This window comes from Equus asinus, chromosome 3 (assembly GCF_041296235.1).
Source record: "Equus asinus isolate D_3611 breed Donkey chromosome 3, EquAss-T2T_v2, whole genome shotgun sequence".
Taxonomy (NCBI): domain Eukaryota; kingdom Metazoa; phylum Chordata; class Mammalia; order Perissodactyla; family Equidae; genus Equus; species Equus asinus.
Window position 1 is genome coordinate 7,086,136 of NC_091792.1, and position 20,662 is coordinate 7,106,797.

Here is a 20,662-nt window from a genome sequence, read left to right on the forward strand (position 1 = left end):
ACCATTCTGAATTTTTAGTTCATCATTCCCTTACTTTTCTTTGTAATTTTACCATATATATTTGTACCCTGTAATAATATTAATATTATTATTTATTAATATTATTATTAATAATAATATTGTTTAGCTATGAATAATATTGTTTATACATGTATTCGTCTGTGACTTGCTTTTTATATTTCTTTTTTTTTTTTTTTAAGATTTTATTTTTTCTTTTTTCTCCCCAAAGTCCTCCGGTACATAGTTGTGTATTCTTCGTTGTGGTCCTTCTGGTTGTGGCATGTGGGATGTTGCCTCAGCGTGGCTTGATGAGCAGTGCCATGTCCGCGCCCAGGATTCGAACCAACGAAACACTGGGCCGCCTGCAGCAGAGCGCGCGCACTTAACCACTCGGCCTTGAGGCCAACCCCAGTGACTTGCTTTTTATATTTCTAAGATTCATCCATGTTGTTATACATAACTGTAATTCATTCATTTATTTGCTTATTCTATTCCAGTGTCTGAATATACTTCAATTTTCTAATCCATCCTCCCATTGATGGACATATGGATTGTTCCCTTTTGTTTGCTTGGTATTACAAACTGTGTCACTGTGAACATTCTTATGCATGTCCCCTAGACACAGGTCTAAGAGTTTCTCTAAACTAGAATATATACCTAAGAGAAGACACTGGGTCATACTGTGTGTGCATCTTTGATTTTACAGGAAAATGCCAAACTGTAGGATCCAACAGTGGTGGATGGGATTAACTAACCCTGACTGTTCTTGACAATTGTTATTCAACTTAAAATTTTTTCCAATCAAAAAGTTGTGAATGGAGGCCGGCCTGGTGGCGTAGTGGTTAAGTTTGTGTACTCCACCTCGGCAGCCTGGGGTTCATGGTTTCGGTCCCCAGGCGCAGACCTACACACTGCTCATCAAGCCATGCTGTGGCAACGTCCCATGTACAAAATACAGGAAGACTGGCACAGATGTTAGCTCAGGGACAATCTTCCTCAAGAGACTGGCGACGGATGTTAGCTCAGGACCAGTCTTCCTCACCAAAGAAAAAAAAAGATGTGAATGGTTTTTCATTGTAGTTTGAATTTGTATTTCCTGATTACTAATGAGGGTGGACACTTTTCGTATGCTCATTGACCATTCATGCTTCCTTGTGTGAAGTGTCTGTTCAAGTCTTTTGCTCATTCTTTTTCTTCCATTTAGTTGGTCCTTTTCTCATTGATTTACGGGAATTCTTTATATATTCTAGATGGAAATTCTTTTCCAGTTACTCATGTAACAAATACTTTCTCCTAGTGTGTTACTTGTCTTTTGCTTTCTTTATGGTGCCATTTTACTAATCAGAAGTTCATCTTTCCAATTAATTACATATATCAATCTTTTCCTTTATGACTTGCTTTTTTTGCAAGTGTTTAAGAAATTCTTGCCTAACCAAAGGCCATGAAGATATGCTTTTTTAAGTATTTTCTTTTAGAATTTGCATAGTTTTGTCTTTCACATTTAAGTCTTTAATCTTAGTAGTATTGATTTTAAAATAACAGTTGACTCAATGCCGTATACTGAGCTCTGTAATAAATCAAGTTTCCCTGTGTATGTGGGTCTCTTGCTAGACTCCGTCTTTTATTTAGAAGGTCAATTTGTCTATCCTAGTGTCAATAGCTTTTGTATCATTTAATGTAATTTTATACTAATTATTGACATCTGGTATGACTCTCTCTCTCCTCCCTTGTTATTTTTCATTAGGAATGTCTTGATTATTCTTGAACTTTGTTCTTCCACCTAAACTTTAGAATCGTCTTGTGAGGTTACACACAAAGACGTGCAAAGACGCTCAGAGCTGTTGAGATTTTGAATGGAATTGCGTTAAAGAAAGATTAACTTGGGGAAAATCCATATGTTAATAATATTGAGTTTTCCAGGCCATTAACGTGGGATACCTCCTCATGTATTTAGATTTTCATCAATGTCTTTCAATGAAGTAAGTTTTATGATATCTTTCTAAAAGTTTTGCATATTTATTAGAATTATTCTTAAATACTTTATATATACATAAATGCATATATATTATTTTTTATTATAACAAAATTTCATTCCATTGTTAATGGTATATTTTTATTCAATTGCATTTTTTAGCCATGTTTTTGCTGATTTCAAGGATATTTTGCACAAGATTGGATGTATTGGCTCACTGAATGTTTGGTAAAATTTTGCTGGTAAAAGTATATGTTCCTGGTGTGTTTTCTGAAGATTTTTCAACTACTGATTGAATTTCTTTAAGATTATAAGATCATATGTGTTCTGTTTCTTCTTGCTTTCTTTTAAGTAAGGTATATTTTTACAGGAATTGCCCATTTTATCTAAGTTTTAAAATATATTCGTATGAAATGTTTCTAATATTCTCTTATTAGCTTTTTAAAAATCTCTACAGCATCTGTAATGCCTCCCCCAAGATTTCTAATTCTTTCTATTTATTTCTCTTTATCTCTCAATCAAATTTGCCAGTAGTTTGTCAATTTCATTGGTCTTTTGAAAGAATTTTATTTTGTTGATCTTCCTATTAATATTTGGTTTTTGATCTCATTAATTTCTATTCTTACCTTTATTTACTTTCTTATACTTTCTGTTAGTTTATTTTTTCTATTCATTTCCTTACTTTTGGTTATGTGAGCTTAACTCATTAACTTTCCATGTTTTTTTCTCTGTTATAAGAATTTAGGCTTTAAATTTCCTTCTATATTCCACTTTAACTGAATTCCACACCTTTTGGTATATAATTTTTATCATTCCATTATAATATGTTCTAATTTTCATAATGGTGACTTCTTTGACCTGTTAGTTATTTAGAAGAGTATTTCTTTTTTTTTAATTCTAATTTTTGTTTTTATAGCAGTGACACTGGATTATAAGATTATATAACTTTCAGATGTACATCATAATATATTTTGAATTCTGGGTAGATTACATCATGTTCACCACCCAAACACGAATCACAGTCCATCACCACACATGTGCCTAACTACCCCTTTGCCCCTCCTTCCTACCCCCTTCCCCTCTGGTAACCACCAATCCAATCTCTGTCTCTATGTGTTTGTTTGTCGTTTTTATAGAAGAGTATTTCTTTTTTTTTTTTTAAACACCCCCCCCCCCCCGTACATAGTTGTATATCTTAGTTGCAGGTCCTTCTAGTTGTGGAATGTGGGATGCTGCCTCAACGTGGCCTGACGAGCGGTGCCATGTCTGCGCCCAGGATCCGAACCCTGGGCCGCCGCAGCGGAGCGTGTGAACTTAACCACTCGGCCACAGAGCCTAGAAGAGGATTTCTTAATTTTCATTTATATAAGGATTTTTCTAGTCATCTTTTTTGTTATTGATCACCAACTTAATAGCATTTTGGCCATACAATGTTATCTGTATATATTAATCTTTGAAATTTGCTGAGGTAGCTGTTAAATTCTTATAAAAGTTCCAGGTGTGCTTGAAAATAATGTATATTCTGCTATTGTTGGGTATGTTCCTTCATAAACATCTGTAAGATCAAGTTTGTTTGTTAATTGTGTTGATCAAATCAATTATATCATTACTCATTTTTTTTTGTCTGCTTAATCTATTAGTTTCTAAGTGAGGTGTGTTAAATTTTCCAATATGATTATGTATTTACATGTTTTTCTTTATGATTCCTTCAATTCTTGTTTCATATACACTGAAGTTATGCAACTAGGTGCATACAAGTTTAGAACTGCTATACCTCTCTAGTGAAATGAACCATCTGTCATTGTAAAGGGACTTTTTATCTCTGCTAATGCTTTTTGTATTAAAGTCTATTTTGGCTGATATTGATAAAGCTATCTATCCCAGCTTTCTTTTAGTTTTTTTTCTGGTGTATCTTTTTCCAGCTTATTCTTTTAACCTTTCTGTATTCTTATGCTTTAACTAAATCCATGTAGCTATTTTTTTAATCTAGTCTATGTCTTTTTTACTGTAGCATTTTGTTCATTTATATTTATTGGAATTACTGATATATTTAAATTTATTTTCACCATCTTATTTTGTGCTTCATATTTATCCTAACACTTACTTTTTTATGTTCCACTCTGACTGAATTCCACACATTTTGATATGTAGTATTTGTCATTCCATTATATTTTCTAATTTCCATAATTATGATTTCTTTGACCTGTGAGTTATTTAGAACTTTATTTCTTAATTTTATTTTTTTGTTGTCTTCTTTTAGATTGTTTTGTTTCTTTTCACTTTTTTCCTTCTACTAGTTTCAAAGTTATATATTTTATTTCAACTTTTTGGGATTATCTTAGAAATTTTATCACAGTCTAAAGTTAATGTCTCCCCTCCTCCTGACCAATTCAAAGACCTTAGAACACTTTAAGGTCAATAACTCTCCTCCTGACATAAACGTTGTTTGTGTTTGTCTGTGTATTTTTTTAACCCATAAGACATTGTTATTGTTGTAGCTTTATGTAATCAATGTTTGTTTATATTTTACCAATAACTTACCACTTTTGTTGTTTACTATTTCTCCTTGAATCTCAGACCCTTCATCTGTGATCACTTTCCTTCCATCTAAAGTATATACTTTAGAGATTTGTTTAGTAAGGGACAACTGATGTTTATTTTTAAGTATTTTTATTTTGCAGAGTTTACCCCCCAGCATGTTGAAGATATGCTTTCATTGTCTTCTAGTTTTCCATTGTTGCTTTTAGGTAGCCAGCAATAAATCCATTGTTATTTCTTTGAAGGTAATCTGTCTTTTCTCTCTGGCTATTTTAAAGATCTTCTCAAGTCTTTGGTGTTCCCTAGTTTCATTATATTTCTAGATATGGATTTTTGTTTATTTATCCTGCTTGGCGATTATGAGTATTTTGATTATTGTTTTTCTTCTGTTTTAAAAGTTCTTAGTCATTATCTCTCCAAACATTTCTTCTGCTGCCTGCTCTTCTTCCAATCTAGGACTCTGATTAGACATATGTTAGGCCTTTTCCAATAATCTCCCCTGTTTCTTAACCTCTCTTTTGTATTTTCCATTCTTTTGTCTTTTCTGTTGCATTCTAGGTGATACGTTCCAATTTATCATCCAGTTCAAAAATTCTATTTTCAGCCTGAGCTATATTTTGTCAAATATATTCAATTCATTGAATTTAACATTTTTAATTATTATATTTTTTATTCCTATAAATTCTTCTAATTCTTTTTCAATCTGTTTGTACCTTTTTATAGTTTCTTGCTCTTTATTCATACATTCAAAATACACTTCCAGTTCAAAACACGTATATTTTATAGTCTATATCTGATAGTTCCATTGCCTAAAGTCTCTGTGGGTCTGATTTTACCATCTGTTGTTTCTGCTTCCACTCATTGCTTCTTACCTTGTGCATTTTGTGAGCTTTGACCAGGAGCTCGTATTTCTTAGTATTTTATAGGTGGGAATTATTTGAAGCTTGGATTGAAGTCAGATTCCTTTAGAGGAGATTATGTTTCATTCCACCAGTTGCCTGAGAAAAGTAGAACATAAGATTATTTTAAAATAACTTACTTTAAAATAATCATCAACTAGAGGTTTTGTGGACCATGTGGCATCACATTCTCAGGAAAAATTTTTGTTTTCCTCCATGAAGTAGCATGTTTTGCCACAGGCAGTTTTCCTGGGAAGTTGGGGGAGAGAATGAGGATTTATTTTTAGCCCACACTTGCACTGTAGTGCAACCTTTTAGGATCTCAGTTTTATTCAGGGAGGCAGTCTCCTCTTATACTTCCCACCTTGGTAGGCCTTTGGTTTTATTTCTGATCCTCCCACACTCAAAGATAGTGAAAACCAAAGTTTCAGCACACAGTGTTTGGCAAATACATTCAAGGAAGATGCTAGCTTCTGTGTTGGTTAACTTTCTGGGTTCCAGCTTTTTTTTTTTTTTTTTTGCTGAGGAAGATTCGACCTGAGCTAACACCTGCTGCCAATCTTCCTCTTTTTTTTTTGGTATGTGAGCCACTGCCACAGCATGGCCGCTGACAGATGAGTGGTGTAGGTCCACACTTTGGAACCAAACCCAGGCTGCCAAAGTGGAGTGCACTGAACTTAACCACTAGGCAACTGGGGCTGGCCCTGTGTTTCAGCTTTTACTTGGTTTTTGTCTTCTGAGTAGTCCTTCATGTCTTGCCATTCCATTGATGCATTTTAGAGGTTTTTAAATGCTTGCCCAGCATTCTCAGTTGCTTTCAGCAGAAGTGTTGGCCAGGGCTTATGGTCTTCCATACTGTTAGAAATAGAAGTCTACACTTTATGTTTTTGGTGACTTAGAAGTTGCCTTCTCCTTCTCCCTTTTTATGCAATTTTAAAATGCTAACAAATGGCTGTTACCCAAAAATATCTATTCAAGCCCCATAGTTGTTTTACTCTCCAATCAGATTTCCCTTTCTCCTTTTGTTTCTCCACTTCCACCACCAATCAGTACAAGAGACAATAGGGTCAGAATTTGTCTGTGGTTGCTCAGGGGAGGATGAAAGGGTGCAAAAGGTTGGACTGTCATTGCTGGGGTCTGATTGAAGAAACATCTTCTTGTCCTTCTATATAGGAGACCAGAATACATTTTCTCACAAAAACAATATGATAAGTGATTTTGAATGTAGATAAAAACTTATTTTTAGTATAATTATTCATGTACATATGAATTAAATGAGCTCTGTGAGCTTGCTTATAAATATAACCAACCATTAATTGAATTCCAATAAAGATAACTTAAGTTGAGCTTTTGGAATATAATTGTAATTGTAATATGCCTTCTGTAGTTCATTTTTTATGTGTTTATCTTTTATTCCTCTGATTATATTGTAAACTCCTTGATAGTACAGACCATCTCTTATACTTCTTTATGCTTGCCCACATCTTCATGCTTAGGGATTCTGACTAGCTTGCTGGTGGATATTACAGAGGTGGCAGCCGGTAGACCATGGCCTACCTTTGGAGTTCTTTTATTTTCTCTCATTCACCCCCTAATAGAGGGACTAATTGTCCAGTGAAAAAAACACAAAGGCCAAAAGAAATGGGGCTTTGAATAATCTCCTGATTTCTTTATTTTTAATGATGGCTGATTTATCAATTGTCCTATATATAGCTCAGCCACTCAGCTAAATTCTGGGTCATCAATAAAACTAAAGCATACATATGTCAAAATCAAATACAGAATGTATGACCACATGGCCGTTCGGCTGTGTGTGTTCGTGTGTGTCTCAGGGAGTGCATAATTCTACTTTGCGGGGTGTCTAGTGTTATTCTGTTGTCTGTATGTTTGATTGCTTTTTCTGGCCTCTTTCTATTTGACTTTTAAGAAAATATATATGAGGGGGACTTTAAAATAGAAAAAACGATCCATAGATTACAAAAAGTATTGGGAAACTTCCATTATTCAATTTAGAAATAATGTACAGCTCACAGGGTGCCACAGTTCAGGGGGGCAAAAACTGATATGTGTTGAAATTGAAAATGATTCTTTCACAAGTGAAGCTGACCAAAATTTCCAGCAGTCCTGTTGCCTGAAGGAAAATTTCCTGGGCTCCAGCCTCTGTTATGCTAACAATGAAGCATACAAGTCTGGACAGATGGTTGGATTCCAAAGTGTTTCTCATGTTACAGTATTTTCTTCCTGTTGTCTCTCCTAAATTCTACAGGGAAAGGGGAAAATGCTATAACTTTCAAAAGAATAAAGAATATCATCTTCAGTACATTCTGGGGAGTCACAAGTACCAAACATTAATTACTGTGGACATTCTTCTGCCCTTTTAAAAAGGCTTTCTTGGTTAAAATCTGATTGCTTATTTTGGACAATGTGATTTATCTTCCTTACTTTCTTTATTGCTAGAAATACAAAATATAAGATGTATTTATGTCTTTCCCTAGAAGATCTCTTCTATGATCCCTGTCCCAAAGTAGCATCATCCATTGGGTTTTGAGCTTTGGTGAGGCAGAAATTTGGGATTCATCCTTAAGACCATTCATATCCACCAACACCAATACTGTATTTGCTCCCCCAAACTGCTCTCAAATCTGTCCAATTTTCCCTTTCTCTAATACTATCGTCCTGGTCCAAATTCCTGATATCTCTCACCTGGATTATTGCAATAAGTACCTAACAGATTCACCCACAGTCACCAGACACCCTCTTCCTCCCACCTCCAGTACATACTACAGCCAAAACAGAAGGATCTTTTCCAAATGCATATCTAGCCGCGTTACTCCTGCTTCTAGTAGTTTCCTAGCACTCTGAGGGTAAACACAAAATTTCTCACCTGGCATGCAGGGGCCTGTACAGCCCCTGCCTACCCCTCCAACCTCACTGCCTATCAATTTTCTCCTTTTATCTCTAGTTCAGCCGCCCTGGCCTTCTTTCATTCCTTCTGTGGTTCCTTCTATGTTAAGGCTGTTCCCCACCATTTTAAGTTCATTAAGCTCTGTTCCTCTTTCAGACCTTAATTCAGGTGTCACATCCTCAGGGAAAGGCCCCTTGACCTGCCCCAGCCTTACCCAAATGGTTAAGTGGAGTCCTGTCCTTTGCCCTCACAAAACCACACATCTTCTCTCTCTTTCACAGCACTTCGACAAAGGGAAGACATTTATGATCTGGTACACCAGGAATTGGGGTTTCAAGTGAGGAAACAAAAGCAAAGATGTATATTTGTTTAGTAATCAACCTCTAAGATTCAAGCCAACATTTCTAAACCACAGAGAAAACTATATCTAAAAGTATTATGCTTGTGTTCTCAAAAGAGCCAGGAATTTTGCAGTAAATAAATGCAGCAATAGACAACCTAGTCTATCAGGACAGCTCTGAGAACGTAATTGAAGACCTGGAAGGATCTTAACAACGGTTCCCACCAACCTCTCAAACAACAGATGGGAAAAGTGAATCTCAGAGGTGTCATAAATAGTACAAGATAGAGAATGAAGTGGAATTAGCCCACAAATGTCTGCTAAGCACTATTATGTGTACTAGTATTCCTGTTTCTAGGTTCTCTTTTCGTTACTACATACTGTCTCTGCTTAAAACATTTATAGAAACGGAGCAGTTAAAGTTTATTTCAATTTGCCAGTATAACGGAAGACTGCTTCCTACCTTAAGAGGATGATACAGAACCAGTAAAACATTCCTATAAGCCTCTAGACAGATGGGTGATGTGCTGTTAAAATTATATTATAATGCAGTTTTATTCCTTTGTGCATGAGCTCTTCTTATTTTCTTATTCTACCTCTCTTTCTATGTGAAGTCCTAAAAAAGGATCCCAGGAATGAGAATCCCCTTCTCACTCTAATTTAGGATTTGAAGAAAAATGAGTGTCCCACTCACCCACACTTGTCCCAAGCAAAGTTTATTCTTAACCTTCTCAACAATCAACTGCATTTCTCAGTCTCCACACTAACTTTCCATTCTAGCCCCCGGCTGCAGGTAGGGTGGGAATGGGATGTCATTGCTACATGGCCTCTTGCTCACTCTAGTCCCCTGTTTAGCTCCCTGATCAGCCCTTACTGCTTAGTTCTTTAGTGAGAAAGGCAAGCTAATGGCCACCTTATATCACAAAACATTGACTTATAAACAGTTGAGCTAAAAGCAACGTTGAAATCCATTTAGCCCAACAACCCAATGAATGCAGGAATACATTCTGAAACACCTAACCAGAAAAGAGATTAAATTTATACTTATCTTCAAATTCTTCCAGCACTAACTCTTCACGATCTCACTTATGTGAATGCTCTTTCAAGTAACAAGGATTTTGTATTCGAGAACCCTGCTTGTGTTGCTCATCAACAAATACATGGTTATTTTAATGAAACAAACCTGGAGCATCCTAAAACTTTGCTTTGGCAGTTCTGTGTAAAGCGTGTGCATGTTTGTACGTGTATTTTTCTTGTTTTTTGGGGGGGAGGTTGTTTTTGGCTTTTTTAGCTGAGGGAGATTAGCCCTGAGCTAACATCTGTACCAATCTTCCTCTATTTGATATGTAGGTTGCCACCACAGCTTGGCTGATGAGTGGTATAGGTCTGCGCCTGGAATCTGAACCCTCAAACCCAGGCCACAAAAGTGGAGCATGCCAGAATTAATCACTATGCCATGGAGCCGACCCTGTACATGTGCTTTAAAACTCAAAGCATACAGAATGTATCAGGCAGGCTAGAACGCAAAATACAAAATTTAGATAACACAGTTAGCTTGTCCTTCATTTTCTGTTCCTGTTAAGTCACAGAATAGAAGAAAGATAGAAAAAAAGCCTTTCTTGCTGTTTCAAATTCAAAAACAACTTCTTAAAGTGAAGTCATTGGGTAGTAAAGCACATTTTACTCCAACACCAACACAATAATTTACTACTTTAATATTTTCCATGATTACTTCCTTGCATGGAGAAGCTAGGAGACAGAAGGAGTAGAGCCATCCATATAATTATTACTTTCTTCCCTTTCAGATTCTCTTGCTTTGGTAATAAAATTCTACATGCCTTACAAGAGGGTCTAAACCAGACAGCAGCCCCACTATCTGTTCTGGCAAACTCAGAAAGAGAATAGCTTCCTTTGTTTTGTTCACAATGTACGCTCTTTAATAAAAGAAAGACAAAAAGACTTGTTAATCAAATAACTTTTTGGCATTTATTTGTCAGGCATTTTTGTACTGTCAGTGAGTGATTTTGTTCCTAAAATAACTGCAATAACTTAAAATTGACTGCAATAGTGCCTTCCAATATACTTGTATTTACGTAAGAAATCTCTCAACGATATATACGTTAGATGGGAACATATGTAGATCCATCCTTCATATGATAGGGCCATCCATATGATAGATCTAGGAAACTGGATTTTCTGGGTTATCATTTCTGTATTTTATTTAACACTGTGCCTGACAGTGAAGAGCTTTAAATTTGGCATCTGTCACTGCCTATCTTGGTCCAAATTGTATGATGCTAAATACCTTAAAGAATACTGCACAGGGGAAATCAGGAGTGGGTTATGAGAGGTAAACTTCATATTACCATGTGCTTGTGTCTGAATATTAGCGCTGTTAGACAGATGCTTCCTCTAGACGTCCAGAGAGGCAGAAAGTGTGGTGCCATTGGGATCCAGAGGCACCAATGTGAAGTAGGCAGAAGATACATAAGTCATAGGGTATGCTAATTTCACTTGGCTCCGTGCAATTCCACTGACTTCACCGTGGATAACGGGGTCTGCCCCAGGACCCTCTCCCTTCTGCTCTCCGATGCCTTCGAGGTGCTGCCCATCGAGACCAGGCCTGGAGTCATTTCACGCACTCCCCTAATAAAGTCCTCAGGGGCTGTCATGTATTTTCATGTGTTTGCCCTATTATCTCTCCCTGCTTGAGTCTTACAGATAATTGATGACGCTTCAGTTAATCATCTTTCCCCCTCTTTTGTTCACCAGGTACCACGGCCTTGAAGGGACTCTTTTATTGAGAATCGATGTCTTCTCCTTGGTAATTGATCACCGTAGACCCAGGGACACTCGACTCATCATCAGGGGAGGCTAATCATCATGAATAATCAGAAAGCTGTAGTTGTGCTCCTGCAAGAGTGCAAGCAAATACTGGACCAGCTTCTGTTGGAGGCGTCAGATGTGTCCGAGGTGGATAAGAGCGAGGACCAGCGATGCAGAGGTGAGGTCCTGATTGGAGGCACTGGGGGGAGGGGCAGCCAGCAGGTCCACTCTCCTCTCCCCAGCCTGAACGACACGTTCTCATCTCTGCCCTATTTTTCTTCTCTTGGCAGATGACCACCAAGAGATGAGTGGATTTCTAGGGCATGAATGGGACATGAGCTGCGGGCGGACGGGCAGGGGAGGAAGCCCACTTTGTTGCAGTGAATTGCTGTCAGTTCTAATTTTAGGCTTCAGTAAACATGAGGCTACAAGAAACAGTTTAGTTCAAGAAGAACAAAGGGTCCAAGTGGGCTGGTGCACGTAAATTTCAATTATTAAAAAATTGAAGCAACTTCTGAATGGTGGCACGTACTTTTTTACAAACCAGGCTTTTGTGCCTCATCAGTTTCCATAGACCTCTACGGTTTCCATAAATATGTCATCTCATCAGTCCAATCTCTTTTTTTTTAATCATCAATATATTTCTCGTGTTATATTCACATGCCATTCGTAAAATAAATCCGCTCATACTCATAAATACTTTCTGCATCAGTATCAGGGTTTAAGAACTTGTCTTTTTGCTCATTTCATAGTTTGTGCCATTCATAGTTTCAGATGAGTCATCGTTTAGGAAGTTTCAGTCACAGAGTTTAGAAAGTTAAAGCAATTCTTATTTCTTCGTTAGCCAGTTTTAGAGAGGCAATCTTTTTTCCTTAGATTTCTTTTTAGCATTTGAATAAATTTTCCTGCATTTCTACAAGTGCGTCCCTTTTATGTGCTTTTAACATTTTCCTCTTGTATTTTTAGGGATTTGTTTTCCTTTCAGAAGTAAGATTCCCATACAAAACATCCACTCCGCATCTCCCTTGTTGTCCTTGTGACTATGTGATGGGGAAGGTTTTGGACTCTCTTTTTCCCATGTTCTTATATGCAGGTGCTTTTAGGTGCCTATAGAAGTCTTAATCTTCTGCAACCTGTCATTCATGTAACCTGCGCTCCTTTCAAGATAAAATGTCCTGTGTCCCGTCGTTTCACCACCTGAATTTAGGTATTTTCTTTCTTTACTAGCCACATACACCAGTGTGTGACTTGACTTGCCAGTTACACGTGCTGGTCATCCTGAGCACACACTGGCGGGTGTCAGCCCTTTGTCGGGTACCAGCAGGTACACAGCACCCCCAGTAATGCTCGAGTGCTGGTCCTATTTCTCCCCAGAGGCAGTGTGTTCTGTTCTGTTACTTCCACTGAAGTTTTTCTCTTGTCCTTTTACTACATCGCATCCTTTGTCTTTTTAGCCCCAATTCCTTTAAGCTTTGTGTGTCTCCAGTGAAGACTCTGAGCCCCCAGTTGGGTAGCATTTTCTTCCCAAGTACCACAGACTAGGAGAAATAATCAGTTTAGTTCCAGAGAAGGCAAATCACGGCTGCAAAATCACTCAGTTAGCCACGGGCCTTCAGGCAAGCTGCTTGGGGAAGTAAGTGCTCAGAGAGGAAGAGGTGGCTCTGCCCAGTCAGGGCTGACCGAGGGCATTGGCTGAAGCCCATACACAGGCAGGGAGGAAACTCCTAGGCTGAGCCACAGATAGTCACAGCATTAACGATCCCCTGGCTGCTGCATGGTCCACCGAGCGCTACTGGCACAACTGGATTCAGCCCGAACACAGGTGGTTTCTGAGCAGCTCCAGGGGGCAGGTGGTGTCACCACCAGCTACCACCACATGTGCTCCAAGAGAAACACATTAGTACAGGGTCGTTTATGGCAGAGGGCAAGCTAGCAGACTCCGACACAGACACTGTGGTTTTTATCCTTTCCCCTCTTCCTCTCAACCCCATCTTTTTCCCTTAGAAATTGTCCTTGCCAGCATGGGTGACTACCCCTAGCAAGTTCCTCAGAGATAGACAAGGAAATGAAATCCAAACATAGATATATTTTCAAAACGTGTTTCAGAGGCATCTTCTATTTCAGTATGCCCCGTGGCGTATCCACATCCTGGCATGACCTTAGGAAGAGGGTGGGGTGGAGGAGGTAAAACTCGGGTGTAAAGAATAGATTTTCTCCATCATTATGAAGAAATTTGAAAATATTTAAACTACTCAGTGCCGAAGTATGGTGAATTTCTAGGAATCCAGAAATCACATTTCTGTTGTCATTTGACTACTCGGTTGACTCCTGAGCTTGACCCTCATAGACAGAGTGAAGGAATAATTTGTCAGTCAAACTGGGACACCTCTGAGGGCAAACAGGAGTGCCTTAAACTAGGACCACCTAGGACGGTCCTAAGCAAATAGGACTGAATCGTCATCCTATTCCTACCTATTTAGAAATATCATTTAACAATTTTCCCCTATATATATATTGGAAACATTTTCAGAGGTTGAAACTATGTCAGCGATGGTACGAGAGCCAGCCTTTCCAGCAAATGGTGAGCACATAGGTCCCTAACCCTGCAGCTCTGCTTTCATTGGAGGAGTGCTGTTGTGCACAGGTGCTCAGTAGCTCTGAGCTGCTGAATGGGGGTGGGGGGATGACTTCAGGGTGATATTTGTAAGTCATCCTCAGTGGTCAGTCCAGATCCCTTATTGGTGTGGCCCATATGATATCCCCTCAATGCCAAGCAGTCCCTCCCCATCAGGAGATTTCCTTACGTTTCTCCCTTCGCTTCTTTTAGTTTTTCACTATCTCTGACATCTCTTTTTTGCCCTATTTAGTATGTCTCATGTAGACATAAGACTAATCCTTGTTTTACTCATCATGGTGTGATTTACAAAAGTGATAAGACATGATGACTGTCTTCAGGGATCTCACAGCCCATGAGAGGCCAGATGTGGCTACAGAACAGTGTGATGGACGTTGAAAGGCGCCTGCACATGTGGGCTTGGGAGCACTCAGGAAGGGCATCTCAATCCCACTGGGAGGTCATGGCAGGCTGACAAGAAGTGGCCATGGCTGCATTGAAAGCTAAACTCAGTGGGCCTGAGCTTGGTCATGAGAGGCTGAGGGAGGGCAATGCAAACAGCAAGGACGGGGTGTGCAAAACCATTGGAGAATCTTATGCAGGGCCATGGTCTGCTCCATCTTATTTTTAGCAAAACAGGGATCAGCGATGTGGAAGATGGAGTGGGTGGGGCGAGATAGGGAGCAGTGATTCAGACAAGAATTGTGGATAATGCAGAGGAGGGAATGGATTTTAGGATCCACAGGATTTGATAACCAGTTAGGTTTCGGGAGGAAGAGAGAGCAAAAGTCCAGACTGACTCCCGAGTTTTAGACTTGGGTGACTCAGAGAATGGTAGCATTCCTCAAAATAAAGAAGACAGAGGGAAACGTTTAGAGAAAAGGTAGCGAGTTCAGTTTTAGATAGGTTGAGTCTGAGATATCTGCAAAAAAAGCACCTAGATTTGTAGCTGGCAGTCATATATACAGGTCCATAATCCCTTATTCAGAACCCTGGGAGTCACGTGTGCTTCAGAATTCAGAAGTTTTCAAATGTTAAGAAGATAATATGGTGCAATACTATCTGTTGCATTCACATTCCAGCAGAAGCTGGGGCAGCATCTGTAGGCAAACATTAAAATTTTTGCAGCAAAACCTTTAAGCAATATCACTAAGTAGGACAAAGAAGACTATAAACAGCCTCCAGTCAATTCAAGGCTGGTTTGAGTGCCAATCTCTAGAAAAAACCTTCTAGTTTCCAGAGCGTTTGGGGTTTCCTAAGTTTGGATAGGAGATTGTGGACCTGTTTAAGTAGGCTTGGTGCCCATAAAGAGACTGAATATGTCTACAATGTGAAATAAAGTCATTTCAGAATAAATTGATACCATTTCCAGTTTCATTTGGGTTTTTGTATTCAAGGTCTATATTCAAATGTAGTCCACAGTGAAAGTACGAGGCGAGGTGCGATCCTGGAGAAGTAAAAAGAGGTCGTACAAACCGACTCTGCGTCGCCCAGCTGCCACAAGCCCCACATGCCATCCATCTCAGCCCCTTTCTCACTTTACAGGGAGAATAATATTTCCTTCATTCCTTTCTCTGATTCTTCATGCAGACATAGTCACGGAAGTGCTTTACTTCCTGCCAAAACCCTTTCTTAATGCCTGACTACCCCAATTTACCTGTAGGGCACAGCAGACCAGGGGGCCACCCTGACAGATAGCTTTGCGCTATTATTCTGTGAGTCTGAACTGCCAGCTTAGAGCAGCCAGCGAGAGGGAGGAAAAAAATCTTGGCTGCTGAGGTGCTTCATCATAACATTGGTAACTCAACTGCCTTTTCTTTGACTGCAATTTCCTTACCTGAACTCTGACCTTTTCAGCTTCACTCCCCAGCGAGTTAAGGACCCTGATCCAGGAGGCAAAGGAAATGAAGTGGCCCTTCGTGCCTGAAAAGTGGCAGTACAAACAAGCCGTGGGCCCAGAGGACAAAACAAACCTGCAGGACGTGATTGGCGCCGGGCTGCAGCCGTTACTGGTAGGAAGAGCCACACCACCTGTGCCTCTGACTCCCCCCAAGTGAGGCGTTTAGCCTCTAAGTGGTCTAATAGATTAAATTTCTTAGAAGCATCAGACAGCCCCTACCCTTATGGTCAGCTCTGCCAGATTGACTGATGTGGGGGAAATAGCTTTTAGAAAGCGTTGCTTGCCCATGAGATCGTCTGTTGGAAAGCCAAATCAAGGAAAAGTGAAGAAGGGTGGTCAGTGGGTCTATGGAGCAACCTGTCATCCTGACATATTTACGGATCCCTGGTGGGCCAGGAGCAGTAGTGTGATTCTGCCTTGCCTCATAGCATTTTTATTTTGAAATGCTCCTTTCTAAAAGTCGGGTAGCTTAAAAAATAAATTCATCCCTGTTTCATCAACGTGACCTGCTGTTTAAGCTGTCAAAGTCTGGCATGTCCCTTCCCAGACCCGGGATCCTCTTCTCACGATGCAGGCTGGTCAGGGAGCATCAAGTCAGAGTCACTGAGGCGCTTATGCCTCAACTCTCTTATTGCAAATTCATCAAACGGACACCTCCTCCCCGATAAGAGTGGGCCCCAAGAATAGCACCTGACCTCGCATTTAGGCTTGGATTTCAGGCTTAGGCCCTGGGGATGCCCCAAGGAGTGCCGCTGTCCTTTTTGGTAGCATTGTTTTTTACCTACATTCTCTCAGATGTTTGTCAAGGAAGGGAGTCTAACAGCTTATATGTATTTTTTCTCACATAAAAATATGTATTTGTCTGGAGACCAGGCGTTATAAGCAGTGACAATACCCTACAATTTTTAGTTTATCAGTTTACATGGGAATGTGTTCTGGGATCATAGATATATGTATAGATATCGTATAGATATCGTCTTCGCCTGTCAAAACAAAAATTCAGGAGGGATCCCCTGATCTAAGTACACATAACAGTATCTTTAGAAACAGTAAAACCCCCACCTTTCCCACCCATCCCCCCCAAAAACTCCCAAACAGACTGGGGTGAAGCAGACTGGAAATTGCAGGCAAAGAGAATCAGATCCTTGGAAGAGTGCAGTGGAGAGCCAGGGGGCTTCAATAAGCGTGCTTGGTATTAGCGGAGCACTGGGATGGATGGGATAATGACTGTAATTTGTACATCTCTATGCAGCGTGCAGGCTGCCTGCACAAGCATCACCACCCTTAATTCTCAAAATAGCCCCCCAGTGATTGTTACCTTTATCACCCCCATTCTACAGGTGAGGAAATCAAGGTGCAGGGAGATTAGCTCTCCCAGGGGAACAGACCAGTGAGTGGTTTGGCTGTGACTCCTGTGGGGCCCATTCCTCTGTCCCACTGACAATTCTCCCTCAGGAAGCCCCAGGTGAAGACCTTGACAGCACAGGTAGAAGCCCTGAGACCTGTTTACTCTGAAGCAAGCTGTAGGCTGTCCAGTAGAACTTTCTGCAATGGTGGAAACGTTCTCTATCTCCGCTGCCCAATGCGTCAGGCCCTGGCTGCATGTGGCCCTTGAGAACTTGAAAGGTGGCAAGTATGACTGCAGAACTGAGTTTCTAGTTTTATTTCTATTTTTAATCAATTTCTATATACACAGCCCCACGTGACTGGGGCTGCTGTTTTGGTGGACAGCGCAGCTCGAGGCAGTGAGGCTTAAAGGGAGACCTCACGACAAGGGCACCAGCATCAGCTGGAAACTTGTTGGAAATTCAGATTCTTGCACCGCCTGCCCCCTCAGGTCTTACTGGATCAAAAACTCAGGGTGAGGGTCTAGCAGTCAGTGTTAGACAAGCCCTCCAGATGATTGTGATGCGTGCTGGAGTTTGAGAACTGCTGTCTTAAAGAAGAGACCAGTGTGCCCAGTGAGGGGGGAAGGTCAGAGGGGCTGATAGGGATGTGAGTGGAGAAGGGGAGAGGAGGAGGGGAGACTCCAGAGTGAGGGCTGCAGGAGACAACCAGAGAAGTCTCTGTCCCATCAATGCTGGCAACCGTCGTCTAGACTGGGGCCAATGCCACAGAGCCAGTAGTGGCTTCGCCTGCTTGGAAAGGCCTGTGTGATTCAGCTCATGGCACCTAAGAACTTCACAAGGCTTCCGAGAAAGGCGAGAGCAGAACAGCTTCCCAGAGGGAGGGACCCCTGCTTTGACCTTTGGCGCTTAGAAAGTTCCTCTGACTTCCGAGTCTAGGCCGAGAGGCCGAGATGCAGCGCGCCTCTGCCAGCCTCCTCTCCCTCCATCCTTCAGTCCCCACACGCCCCTGCCTGCGCTCAAAGCTGGTTGTGACATTTGCTGAAAAACTGGAGACGGTCTCTCAAAACCTTCTTCTTGCTGCATTTGGGGCTTCATGTGAGTTGGGAGACAAGCTGCTCATAGTTGTTAGACTCTTTTAAGAGTCCATTTTATTCCTTCTACTCTCCCTCTATACATTGCACGGATCTCACAACGTGGGGGAGAAATAGAGGCGCAGAAATTTGCGTCCAGCTTACAAGATCACTCAGTGGCAGCTCTAAGAATCAGTCCATTAGGCTTTTTTAGCCCCTAATGTATTTAACCTGGGAGCTTTTAGAACTGGGAGCATCGTTTTATTTAGCTTACCCAGCAAGCTGTAAATTAAGCAACCACACCTCCTGAAGACTCTCAGGATGCTCTGCTATTGTGTCAGACCCCAAGTGCACAATCGCTACACCACTCTGTTTTGTAAACAGACAGAAATATAGCACCCTGTGAACTCATGCTACTTTTAAAATCTTAGCTTGTCAAAAGCATCACGAGTAAATTCCATGATCAGTTTTTATCCCATTATCCGTTACTTTCAATATTATACTTTACTGAAGCCGGATGACCGTGTTTTAATAATCAATTAATTGTGAGATTCTGTTCTCACATAAAAAATAGCTAAAGGCTGCTGAGTTTGTCTTTTCAGTTGTCTTATCTCTTATTGTTTTTTCATAAATCTAAACTTTCCATGATTTTTTTTAAACTCCAAATGAATCCTTCCCATTAAAAGTTTCCCCTCCATTTTTAAACTTAGCATTTCACTTGGAGTGTAAGCGCTGTGCCTTTAAGTTGTTTCCATGAAAAACAGCTCACAGTTAAGCATAGAGTTGTGCTCAGTGCCCGAGTTGGTGAAATGAAGGGTCATTTATAATGTTACTCTCTTAGGCTGAACTGAAGGAAAATGATCTGTGTTTTGTGCTTTGCTTTCTCTTCTCCACTGCCTCCCCCCTTTCCTCCCTCCCTCCCTGCCTCTCTCCTCCTTCCCCACCCCCAGTCTTTTCTCCTTTGGTGTGTGGCCACAGACAGAAATTTATGGCAGGGGCCAGCCTCCTTTACACTCCACACAAAGCTTGCTGACTTGAGAGAGTTTGTCTGCTCTCTCCCAGAAAAAACACCTGCAGTACGCGCCCCGAGAAACCTGGAGAGATGGGAGATTAATGTGGCTGTAATGGCCGGGCAGCATTCGGGCATTATGCCCTCTCCCCAGGTAGATGGGTCTTCCCGAGACGATACCAATTATTTATTGCTGAAACATCTGTTGATAACTGCAGCTGCCCTGTGGAACAAAGCATATCGCGGGGTCACAGGCTATAAAATCCTGAAATCCTACCTCATGCTAGTTTTAGACTATTCAGTGACACCCTCAAGTCCATGGGTTACCATCGTCTGTAACGTCTCATCGCGCTGTAGAAAATACTTTGTAAACACTGCGCTGCCTGCCCCACCGGCTTTGAAGTATTATTCCATCCTCGTCAGTAATTTATATTCCAGTGCCATTGTACTGTGGGAAAAAGAGGGGGAACCTTTTTTGTTTTCCATTTAATTGTATATCTCCTGACACTTTGACCTGTATTATTAGTATTAGTCAGAAAAAGGATTTTCTCCCTCTCTTATTTAAAAATAAAATTTCAAGGGAAAGTAAGCGCTCCTTCAGCTCTTTTCACTCAAAACAATGTTTACACTCTCAGAGGGAAAGATGAAAAGCACAAGCAATTTTTTTCAAGTGTCGGAGAAGGGCATTTCAGTTTCTGAAAGAGAACAGTACGGCCCTTATAAATATCATTCAGCAAAACCTTTGATGGATTTTTCGGAAAGTACTGGAGGCATTCCGCCTTCGCTTCGGTTCAGCTTGGTTTCGGGCGGGCGCGGTGGATTCCAACCAGGAAACCCGTCCTTGCTTCTGAGGTACCAGGGAGTGAAGGCACCAGCCTCCATGTGGGTGCCACCTTTTGTAACTTTTTCAGCAACTGCCACACTTCTAAAAAGGACAATTTCTACACAACTAAAAGAAAATATGAAAATAAAGCTTTTAAACAGGAGATGAAGGGCATGTCTGCCTTTGCATGTCTGTGGCAGTTGGGAGCTGACCGGGTTGCAGGGCCAGGAAGAGGTGTCTGATAGACGCTGGTTTTGAGCATCCCCTGCAGAGTTGGGGGTGCTGATGCTGGTGGGGGCCAGCTCTCCCCAGCCCTGTTTCTGTGCAGGGAGGGAGTCTGAGTTGGGTGCCTCACCTCTGCAGGAGACACAGGGTAAGTTTATAGGTTGGCAAGGACAGTCCAAGGAGACGAAGCAG

The 20,662-nt window shown here is 40.7% G+C and overlaps 1 protein-coding gene across 14 annotated transcripts in view; it reads left to right on the plus strand.

The window, feature by feature from the left end:
• The window catches only part of ALPK1 (alpha kinase 1), a 106,451-nt gene that overhangs the window by 36,616 nt on the left and 49,173 nt on the right, over positions 1-20,662 (plus strand). For 11 of the 14 annotated variants that reach the window (XR_011501848.1, XM_070504591.1, XM_070504597.1 and 8 more), the window contains 2 exons: positions 11,427-11,658; positions 15,952-16,106. Coding sequence is in view for 12 of the 14 variants with exons in the window: in XM_070504591.1 (XP_070360692.1) it covers positions 11,538-11,658; positions 15,952-16,106 (276 nt within the window). In the remaining 2 variants the exon portion in view is untranslated. Of the gene's footprint in view, positions 1-1,621; positions 1,980-11,426; positions 11,659-15,951; positions 16,107-20,662 lie in introns of those variants that run through there. The other 3 variants (XM_070504594.1, XM_070504598.1, XM_070504599.1) reach the window with 3 other exon arrangements.